This window comes from Ptiloglossa arizonensis, chromosome 12, assembly GCF_051014685.1.
Source record: "Ptiloglossa arizonensis isolate GNS036 chromosome 12, iyPtiAriz1_principal, whole genome shotgun sequence".
Taxonomy (NCBI): domain Eukaryota; kingdom Metazoa; phylum Arthropoda; class Insecta; order Hymenoptera; family Colletidae; genus Ptiloglossa; species Ptiloglossa arizonensis.
Window position 1 is genome coordinate 7,710,781 of NC_135059.1, and position 12,256 is coordinate 7,723,036.

At 41.4% G+C, this 12,256-nt stretch overlaps 1 protein-coding gene across 1 annotated transcript in view; it reads right to left on the minus strand.

Annotated features, from left to right (window-relative positions):
- The window catches only part of Pdk (pyruvate dehydrogenase kinase), a 32,554-nt gene extending 20,496 nt beyond the window's left edge, over positions 1–12,058 (minus strand). Inside the window, exon 1 of the mRNA XM_076324002.1 lies at positions 11,710–12,058. Within this exon, the coding sequence (XP_076180117.1) occupies positions 11,710–11,812 (103 nt within the window). The 5' untranslated portion in view covers positions 11,813–12,058. The remainder of the gene's footprint in view (positions 1–11,709) is intronic.
- Between the last annotated feature and the right edge of the window lie 198 nt (positions 12,059–12,256).

The window sequence follows — 12,256 nt, forward strand, 5'->3', positions numbered from 1 at the left end:
TGAAAAACAACACGTCGGGCACGTGATCGTTTCTCGTCAACGAGACTCGTTATTTCCAACGTAGTGGATTTTTGCGGTGGTTTTGCGGTAGATGACGATTCATCGGGCATAATCGTTCGTCGCCTTCGCGTTTCACGAAAGGAAGAAGATGTTCCCGGAGGTCTCGTTACGTAAGGAGTATCGCGTGTGCTCGCGAAGTGCCGTATAAGCGTGTCTGAAGACGCAATTATCGCCGATTATCATCGGTGTTAACAATGTTCGTTCTCGTTGGATGTTTACAACGATGAACGGGAGGTCAGGAGGAACGAAATGGTACAGTATCGTAAATTTTCCCTGAAAAGCTACCGCGTCGAGCGTGGGAGCGCGACGACATGGAAAATCGGTTCCCGATCGTTCGAGGTGGGAGATTCAAAGGACCCAGGGTAAACGTACGGGACGATCGATCGATCCCGTGGGTATCCTGGCCGAGATTAGAGAACATGAGATGATTGGATTCTGTGAAATCGGGAAAGCTACGGGGCTAATGTATACGTATTAACTGGCCCTCGAGAACGCTTCTGTTTCGTAAAAGTACGGGGTGTCTCAATGGTCACCGGTCGATTTGAATTTCCAGCTATTTTTCAAATCTCGAACCGATCGACCCGAAACTCGACACGTGTCGTCTACACGGATGGGAAATTTATCGTGGAGAAGTACACGGCGAAGAAACGCGTGGAAATTATTCAGGCGTATTACGAAAAATCACGACCGTGCGAAAACGTCGTGAACAATTTTGGGAAAAGATCGACAGGTTGTAAAAATACCCGTTTGGAAGATATCTCGTTCCGTTATTAACTCTCAAGTTTGTAGTACTTTTACTCGTGTGAATAATCGTTGGTTACTGGCAAAAAAGTATTCTAATATTTATTGTGCGAGTATTTTACCTATACGTTGATTATCTTTTTCTTTATCGTCTTTCCAGAAAGCGTTTCCGAAGAAATATCTCAACGATGTCGTTTCTCTCCAGTTCCGGTAGATCACTTTATCGCGGTATTTCGAAACAGATGAAAGTTACTTAAAATAGTCCTGCTCTTCCGGTGACCACTTACTGTCCAATGAATCATCGTCGTATCACAGTGGTGCGTTAATAAGATTCAAAGTCGCGACCAGGTGTCAAGTCCGCGAGTATTTAACCACCGAGACGTAAATAGCTTATTTCTTCCCGCAAGTGTAAAATGGTGGACACGTAGTACAAAGTTTTCTGGGAAAAACGTGCACACGGTGAGCTACATCGAGGAGTTTACCACCGAGGAAAAGAATTTCAGAATTTTCCGCGCCTGTTTGAACCGTTCGTGTCTAAAAATGCCAGGAAAGTTCTATTTAGAATCGATGTTGTGAAATATTTTTGAAACGACCATCAAAATTGATCTCTGTTGTTGGCTCGAGTGTTTACGACTCGTTTCTGCGAAAATAAATCGTGCAAATTCGCTTCTGCGAAGAATCGATAAATAATTAATGTTTTTCAATGATCGTCACGATGGAAAAAAAACGTCGCGAACGTCAATTATGTTACTGTCCGGCGTGCAGAGATATTTAATGTCACACAATCGATACACGATGTACGTAGCGTGTACACCACGATGGACGTATGAATCACTATCTTTACGTAACATTGGGAAACATTTTTCTTCAATGTTAACGATTCGTACAATGTCGAACACATAATCAACGAGGGAATGAATTATTTTAAAAGAAACATGGAGTATACCGCACGAAAATAATTTATGTTCCGAGGATACGGTATTATTAACGTAACCCTGTTACGTCTCGTGGCACGGAACTGAGAGATAATTAAATAAATGTAAGAATGAAATTGTTACCGCGTTGGAAAGAAATTGAATTCCCGGTATTATGGACAAGCTTGAAACACGCTTTCGTGCAATATAAAAAAGAAACTTGTAACGTTCCATTTGACAAATGAAAGATGACCGTGGTTGCTCGAAAAATATTACAAGCATAGAAAATTGATACAAAGTTGCTAACATAAAATGAAATTTTCTCGTTTTTCCATTTTTTCCTACACGTACTTGCTACACGCGATAAAAAATCCAATGCCCGTAATAACGCAAACACTCTGAATACACGAAAAAGAAATCAACATACGTACTTTGGAGCTACGAATTGACATCGTTTCATTTTCGTGAACAAGAATCGAAATTAATCAACGAGAGAATCTACCACGAAATTGGAAAGAAAGAAATTTTCGAAGGATGAATAAAACGACGAGAAAATCGTTAAATATGGAGGGTATCGAGCCCCTCGGTTCGATTCGAGGTCGATCGATCGATCTCAAGGGAAGGACGAAGGGTTCTTTTCCGTCACGAACCTGTTCCGTCCCGTTGACAGTGTAAAAACTCGGTCAGACTATAACCGGTAGCCAGTCCGTGGAACTTGCTCGAATCATCCTAATCGCGTTTCTCGAGCGACGAGCAACGCCTCGAACGTGTGTAAGAGTCACACTTGGGCGACAGCCCGACGTTGTGTGTAGATCAACAGTGTCTCTCAATATGTACTGAACAATATTGCCTCCGACAAAGAGCTTTCGTTAATAGAACAAACACAACCCTTGTTTAACTTCGCGATGTTTCCTTTTCGAAATTATTTAACCGAGCTATCGCTGGAAATTTATTACCACTTGCAGACGATACTTTTTCGCGCGACATTGTAAACATTCGATGCACCTCTTACTACGGGGATCGGGTTGAAATTGTTCGGCGTAGCGGAAAATTTGCAAAATTATCCAACACCTTTTTCGTTGCAACGATATAATTAATCCGTGTGCGAAGAATGTACCCACAGTTCCTGAAATTCTCTCCGCGGACGTTTGTATAACAATATACTTACAGTTCCCGAAATTGTAGAACAACTTTTGTAGTGTATCGTGTACTGGTGAATTCTGTGTTCGTTATTGATTTTTTCCTCCATTTTCTATCCAGTTGTTCGGAAAGTCATTTCATTTTTTTGGTGAGAATGAAACACGATATTTTCAGAGTGTGTAAATATTTTATTAAATTATATATTCTCCATTTTGGAGAATTACTTTCCGAACAACCCCAATATTTGCATGGAGGAAGTATTTTCTACTTTAGAATATAATTATTTCGGGTGTTTTTTATTCGAGAGGTCCAGACCGAGGAGCTGAAGACCGAAGAGTTTCGCACGCTTGAATTCCGATCGGTTCTTATCGGTAGGTGTCGCATTAACGAACGAGAGACCGTGTTTTGTAGAAATGAAAACGAAACCACTTTCCGAACAAGCCAATATTTGCATCGAGGAAGTGTTTTCTACTTCAGACTGCAATTGTTTCGAGTGTGTTTTGTTCGAGAGGTCCAGACCCAGGAGCTGAAAACCGAAGAGTTTCGCACGCTTGAATTCCGATCAGTTCTTATCGGTAGGTGTCGCATTAACGATCGTGTTTTGTAGGAATGAAAACGAATAAATAGAATTTACTCCGCAGAAAATTGCAACGCGATACGAAACTCCGACGATTGTAGGCGGCATTGGGTTTGGTTCCAGTAACCAGTAGAAACGATAATGCGAATCTTCTGGTCGCAGCGAGGAAACAACAATGTGTCATCAGCTACGGAGGTTCACTGATAGATTCTCGTGCGCCTGGGGCCCATCAGGAAACAGCTGCTTAGTTTCGAAGCTTCAATCTGCATGCGTAAAACACATTCGTTGAACGAATCAAACGGCGACCTCTGAGCGTCAATTTATCTTCGAGCGAAATCCCGAGAAACCAAAATTTATTCCAAGCGTTCGAGAACGCGAGTTTCAAAATGTCACGAGAAAACGCTCGATAAACCATTTTTCCCTCGGATCGGTGCTTTCTAAACTGTGTGTGTGTTTTTTTTTTTAAATCGCAGCCCCTTCTCGTAAAACCAAATTATTCACGAGCCCGTAGGTTTTATAAAATTTTATTTACCCTGTTAATGGCTTTACGGTGCTGTAAAAAAAAAAACAAAGCCAAGGTTACGGAAAAGAAAAGAAAAACGAAAGAGCGAATGCGATACAGGTGTATAATAACACTGGTTACGCCAAGGCGAATGATGAATTTTACAACCCGACCTTGAATCTATAGATACTATGAATTCCACCATTGTATACAGATAAAATACGTATTTTGTACGCGGATGAAATATTCAGATACTCTGAGGTAATGCAAAATATATTTCACGGTGTGAAATATTTTTTTTAACAATTTTCTACTACTCATCCCTCTTGCCCTACTCGAGGGAGGGGATTAACCGGAAGCAAGGTTGATTGGCGCAGAGACGCAGTTTTCACACGTTTGATACAACGTCGTAAAACCCGGACAGTAGTTTCGAGAGGGATTATCAAACGTATTGCGTTAATGCGTTCATATGTCCTCCAAACAATTTGAAAATTGTAGACGTTAACAGTTACGAACGGTAAAGATAATGACAGATCGTTGCATACGAAATACAGAAAGTTGATACGAACGTTTGCTTGTTTGGGGAGTAACAGAGATTTACGACGAGAAAATGTTCAGCCTGAACCCAAGTACAATTGTACAGACGATAAATCCACGTTGCGTAAAGTATACACGGGAGTCAATTTGTTTATTAATCTTCAACGAAAGAAAAGAGAAAGAAAGAATGGCGTAACTCGCGTAGTCGTATTTATAAAAATAATTGTTTCTTTTCCTTCGAAACAATTATTATTCGCACGCGTGGAGATCAATTGGAAATTTACGCGCAAATACTGCGATTGTTAATCGTAACAAAAACTGTTAAATCTGAGATGCACACGACATTTGTGAAAAAAAACTATTAAATCTGAGATGTACGCGACATTCGTGAAAAGAAAACTACTAAATCTGAGATGTACGCGACATTCTTTGGTTCTGCTTGCTCGATAGTAATAGAAATAAAAAGAAATTAAAAAGGTGATGGTTAATTGGTACAGAGCTGTTGTTAAATTGTAGCAATTGTAGCGAACATATATAATCAGACTAGTGGAGATAAAAACAGTCTGTTTACGCGCAAGTTCGTTTGGTATTGCGTCACCGATAAGACGCAAATTTCGCAAAAGATAGATCGGTACGCGAGTAAAAGGAACCGAATTTGTCGGATAGCAACGAACAAGGAAACGACGATCAACGTTGGCAACATTTCGACTGTCGAACAAATCGCAATTACTTTCCAACGAGACCGAGAGATAATTACTCCGTGTTCGTTAAAAGTTACGATCACGAGAAACGTGAATTTTCCAGGGTCTCGTAAACGTCGATAGAGAAAGACCTTCAATTTTTGGCAAGTTCAAGTTTCGCTGGACAGGGAACGATCTAAAGAACCTTGGAACATCGTTAGGTGAAATTTGGCAGCGGAGATTCCAATGTTTGCGATGATATTGGATCTAGAAAGTTTTGCACGATCTTAGACACTTCGTTTCCAGTTATTTATAAACGGTTCGTCGACATAAAATACACAGACGTACCGAACGCGTTATCGAAAAAGCTTCGTTTGCGTCGATCGCGAAAATATATCTCGAATGTGCTCGCGTATCCGGCGCGTTTTATTTTTAGCACGAGTTGCGGGGAAAGAAAAAAAATTGAAGTCTCGATACTTTTCCGAAACGATTCGAAACGGAATTATCGGGTTGTTGGGAAAGTAGTTTCGTTTTTTTTGGTGCAAATGAAACACGATTTTTTTAGAGCGTGTAAACATTTTATTAAATTGTACATCACTGTCCGAACAACCCGATATGACTGCTCCGACCTTGCCCCCGCCCCTTCAACTGCATCGTGTAACGCTGCACTTTTTTGCATTCGAAAAACGCGTACGATACCGAAGCGGAATACAATTGCATTTGAAACGAGACGACAGAAGGCCGTTGTTGATTATTACGTTAGTAATTTATTTTCCCGCGGTCACGACTTGATAAATTAAATTCGCCGGATCCGTGACACGAAGATCGATCCGCGATGCAACGAACGCCATAATCTGTTGATTTTGCGAAACGGAACAAATCCTGATGGATCGTTGTTCAGCAATGAATAATAGTCTGTCAGAAGTTTTCAATCTCCATAGTGTTCTAATGAATAAAAATTTTGAAACGCGCGTGTTTCGAGCAACGATGGATTGCGCATTCGAGAAACCTGAACGAAATTCAGAGGACTTTGCCCGACATTTAAAAATATTCGAACTCAAGTGAACATTTACAAGCCATGAATATTGATCGATACGTGTCACTCCTATATTAAAAAAACAAATAGAAAAAAAACGAGGAATATCGATTAATAAAAAGTAAACATCGCCAGAGGAATATACCATTCATTGTTTTTAGATTTCCCAATAATCTGATCATTTGGTAACGTCGAAATGATCGATCAAACTATTAAGTAGTTCGGAAAGTAATTTCGTTTTCCAAAATGGAGAATATATAATTTAACAAAATATTTACTCTAAAAAAATCGTGTGTCATTTTCACAAAAAAAAAAAGAAGCGAAATGACTTTTCGAACGACCCAATGTTTCTAAAAGTAATCTCCCACGAACAAAACCAACGAATCTTTTCGTCGGCTCGGTGTACGCGGGTTCCAGCAGTGTCTCTGACCCAACCCTCGCGCACACCGTTTCCCGGCGCATGGTGGACTCGCGTAAAGTGTAATCGTGCAAAAGGGAACGGGGACAAACTCTTCACACGGAGAGCCAAGTTCTTAGAAAGTTTCCTTCGAGCGTGATCACGAGCTGCCTAGCGAAGGACGCGATCTCCTTGTCCGTAAACGTGAACCTCGCGGTCCCGAGAGCTAATTAACGAGATGTGGGTGAACGTCTGAACGCGAGTACGCCTCGACCGTTCCCCCACCACGGATCGAAAGGTCAATCGGGTGTTTTCGCGCGCGGGGCGAAAATTCCCGAGGTGTACGTCAGGAACCGCGCAGATATATTCGGTACGGAAATCTCGGTCCGTTCGTTTGCGTCAGAGACACGCGGGCATGGATTCAGCTGTGATATTTATCGGGAGCCGAAACTCCAAGGGTTTACACGCGCTTACAGTGGATCGGGGAAATGGCAGGGTTCCAGTCGCAATAATAACGCGTTCGCTACTCTATTTTCGCGAAAGTCGACGACGACGGAACCAATGACTGCGCTCGCAATCGGGGGACGAGTGAATCGCTACGAGCCGATTGGTACGACCAGCCTTGACCTCCTCGTGAACAACCTGCTCGAATCTTCCGCGCGGGTCGTCCGTGTTACGTCATCGCGGCCCGCTCGTTTCACGGTCGATCTATGGTATTTGAACGCGTTCCTATATCGAGGGATCTTCTTTCCTGTACACGTATCCTTAACGGGGTCTTGTAACGCGGTCGAAAAACATTGACTACTTTCTCGGTTTTTTTTCAAAGAAACCGTCAGACTTTTCGGTACGGGGTTTTCGCGCACGTATTTGTCTAGGTTTGCACCAGATGCATGATTTTTTATAGATGAAAATAATAAAAATTACCCGAGTTTTATAATCTTGGATGAAACCGTGGGAAGTAGAGAATGAGAAAGTAGAGAACTAAATAGTATCTTGATCGGTATGGCATAAACCAAGGAAAGAAAAATATTTGGGAAATATTTAGAAAATGGGGGATTTTGAAGTTCGAGTAACCCCGAGAGAAACGTAACGCCTACGATATACGTAAACACGAACACGTGCACGTTATAAAATGAGAACATGAAAGTTTGATCGAGATACCGAGACTAATAATATTTAATATAACCGATACATTGATAATTTTTATCGAAAAAATAACTGATCGAGCCGTCGTTTGAATTATTTATTTAGATCATAATTTTTCCCGTCTTTGGCGTATCATGTCTATTAAAGATAATAGAGAAATTTATGTTAATCCTTTTGTAAAAAAATGCAATGTTTGATCTCGTACAGGGACCGTATTATATGCTCGCTTGTTCCAACTGCGAAAACTCGTAAAACTGGCATAAAGAATTCAAACCACACGATTTATGAGTCCAAGAGTTTTCATTGATTATGATCCCTCGCGATCACAATGCGGGGCTATTGACTCTTAAGTAACGACGTACGATAGCACGCCAGCTCGTTGTATACAGACTAATCAATCAGCCGATTACGTCTGATTATTATGCACGATGTGAATTATCTTGTTTGGACTAGAAATTTAAAGAACGGCGCTCTCATTTTCATAAAACTCCATCGAACGCTTTGTCGATCGATTTAACAATTCGGAATCGTGTCTTCGCAAATGCTGATTCTTATCGTAAATTTTTTTCATAATCTTTGCAAAACACGCCTCACGCGTGTTCATCTCTTTACAGAGAATAAATAATACGGTCGAATACTTTCAAAAATATTGACGACTCGTGAAAAATGTTAGTAGACGAAATCGAAGCGTTTTACGGGGTAAATTTTTTTTCTCAACTTGTTCTTTTCAACATTGAATTTTCAAAGAAGTTTCAAAGCCGCCAACCTGTTCCGAACGGAATCATACGTTTTTCAATGAACACGACTAACGATCACAGCCACTTAAAATTGCAAATGCAGAAACAATTACATCCAAGATTTTATTTTCAAACGATTCCACCTTCTTCCGCTATTTATCTACCGCTTACACGTGGCTTACCTAATAGCAAATGCTAATAATCGGATGCAACATTATCTTTTATTATCGTTCGAGTTCTATTTTGTTGCACTGTGTCCCCGATGGAAGAAAAAATACATTACGACCGCGACCTTGAGCGATCACGCTGATTGAATTCGTCCGTATGTAGATTAAAAACACGCGCGTGCTGAAAAACATTCGATTTAAGGAAATATCAACGACCTTCTTAAAATCTTCTTAACAAACTCACATCGAAAAGAGTAAATTTTAAAAAAATGTACCCTCCAATGTACACAAATTTCGTCCAATAACGTCTCGTGGTGTATTATTTCGAAAATATATTTTATATATTATTAGATCGAAATTAAATTTTTCCTGCCTGTTCTGTACGGATAAAAATGTTTCATTCCGCGCGAATAAATCGAATTAAATCGAATTAAATATTTCCTCGGCGAACAGCCAATGGGGTCGCCTTTGTCACGCCTGTTCAATTTGCAAACAAAGCGACAGATCGGGTGCCGTTAATTCCCAAACGCGAACGGCCCACCGGCAATAATTTCCAAATGCAAAAGACGAGACGCTAAACAGGATGTTATTGTAGCGAGTACTTCGAGTCATTAGTATGTTTGCTCGCCACGTAATCAACTTGGCAAACAAAACAGGATTGGAGAACGACGCTAGCGCGAGTTACACGCGCGAGTTCCGCGCGCGAAAAATCTTACGCGAGCTCCTCTGTGATAATCGAGCATCGGTGTACGCTGGACCAATTTTAACTGACGCAGTAAACAATTTATCGATGACCACGGTGCTCGAACCAGACGTTAAAATTGATCTTGTCAAGAGACAAGAACCAACCTACGTTGATTCTACGAATTTTTATTTTTATTCAATGGACAAGGAGAGAGTTATTTTATTTCTGGAGTAGACAATTTTTTTGGATAAAAATGTTCGTCTACGAGATCAGCTTGCACGATACGCGTGCACGCGATTACGATTCGTTAATTTGAGAGAAGAATGGATGACGTTAAAATGCGTGCAATTCATTGGATACGTCTGTGACACGTTTGATAATTGGAAAACAGTATTGTTCGATAGACGAAACACACGCGACTCCGTTAACGAATATCTGCGAACTGTTCTTTTTTAGTTTTAATACACGGGTATTAATTTAAGGTAGTTCGAATTTAAGAGGTAAAAGTATCTTCGTAATTGACGAACATGCAAGAACATATTTCAAACAAGTTTTGTATATATATATACGAGTGAACAGAATTAATAAGATCAAAGAAGCCGTTATAAACATTGTCGTCCGTGTTATACCGACCATTATTTAAAAGAAGGTGTTTATAATTACTTTATATTTTTAATTGTCAATATGTATCTATATAATATTATTGGAAGATAGAAATATTCCCGGTTAATTGTGAATTGAAAATAAAAATAGCTCATCGTATCGACTTCTCGAAAATGATGTGTAAATATGGTAAAAGCGATCTCTAGATATTTTTAACAAATATCGATGCGTGCAATGTGTTATTTTTCGTCCAGAACCGCAAATAATTTGCTTTAGAAACTTCTTTGTTGGTACAAGCAGTTTTCTAAATATTATTAGGGAATAAAACTTTGAAAGGTAATTTTATTATATATTTGAAAAAAAAAGAATCGTGTCCTTTATTTTTGCCCGCTCGACAGATCTGCTTTCCTCGTAATCGAGGGGAGAATCGTCCTCGACGATTAGTGTGATCGTAATAACAGATGCAGCACTTCCGCAACGAAGAATCTTTTCCTTGAAAAGAATTCTCTCGTCAATTCCAAGGCGATTGGAATGCATACATACTCGTACTCGCCGCCTCTTTTTCACGGTACGTGAACCGAAAGAGCAATAACTTCTGGTCGGTACAAACCATTAAAAACACAATGTCGCAACAATCTATACGAACGATCAAATATTTCTAAAACAAGTAGGCACTTCGAAACGGTCAAAAATCGATACGTTGACTATTGCTGACGTTACGAATCGATTTTGCGATATCGAGTTTTTATTACACAAATGTAAATAAGTCAGTTTCGTCGATGTGTGACGTAACACCAACACGCAAGAATTTATGGATTAATCTTTGCCTGACGTGACCCCGAGTGTGTCGAACGATTAAACGCACCGAAACGAGAATCGACGTAAGGCGAACTTATTTAGCGACAGATCGTTCGAAAGTCACAGATATTAAACGCTCGAATCTACCGAAGAGTACAGTGACACTTTTGGAATCGATACGAAAAAAAAACAGCAAGAGCCAGCGACCTTAAATATCGCTGAGTTCGCAATGTTTCTAAAATATATGGAACGGGCCGTTTTCTGGTCGCGCTTCTCTTACGAATACTTGACGCGTGTTTTCTCATCGAACTTGGCCGACTTATAGTATTACACGTTAACACGCTTCGAGACCATTTTCCCCCACAGGGCATTGTTTTCCATATTTCTGATATACTACTCGTACTTCCGATTCTCGACACAATTGTACGTTACACCGAGGCACAATCCGTTCCAAACGTACAAGCGGAAAAGATACTGTACTTTCAAAGAGATTCACTGTATCTCTTCCAGCGATTGTACGTGACGCGAAGGTTCTCCAGTGAACGGACGAGCAGCGCGATCCAGTGTCCCTTTTGTTTACGCATACCACCTATTACATCATCCGCGCATCCCTGAGCGCGTAGGTCGCCGCGAAACATCAGCACGATGTCAATTATCGTTCGCGATCGATCGCGAGAAACGATCCCCGTGAACGGTGTGGATCCCTCTCGATTTCTAATTGCACCGACAACGCGATTGAGAATCAGGAAGCGCAATGCCGCCCGCGAGGTTACCATTTGTCACTGTAAACTACCGTGTGCACTAGACACCGGGTACGATGGCCCCGACGATCGTTACGACTGTTACCGAGACGACCCTGAGACCGATGGTCCGCTGTCGAGGTCGTCGTTCGATCGATTCGCGTCCCTTTCAAAAGTGTACACGTACACCGTGGACAGAAACGAATGCAGAAGAGCATTCTCGCTCACCGCCACTCGACTCTCACTCACCGAAATCGATGAACTGTTTTATCGAAAGCGGCGAGGGGTTGAACTGCGAGTAAAAGTCCAGCATCTTGCTGATGTTCCCAAGACACTTTGTCGTGAGCCTCATTTCGCCGAGCGTCGTAACACATGAACACCTTTTTTGGCTGCCGGGCTCAGTTTCCCCTTGATCTCACGACAGACCGAACTGCCTTGGTTGTTCTTCCGTCGCTTTGGAACAAGCGAAAACTGTCAGGCCTTCCGAGAGGAGAATCTACAGCAGGCAGGTGAAATAGCGCGAGGCTTCTTCGCGTAGTACGCCGGCACGAGGATAGGAGACACTGCCAGTCACGGTGGTTCGTGACAAGGCTAGACACGATTACTGGCGTTTGAAGAAAGGGGTCCCCTATATGCTCTCTCCAGTTCGCGCGCGGCTGCGTAGCTCCCTCCCAGCGGTGGAGTGGGGATGCCTGAGGCGCCACTTTCAAAACATTCCGAGACTCCGTCGATTTTCCACCTCTTTTTTAAAAATTTCCATCGTGAAACGACACGCTTCCAACGAGGATTTGAAACG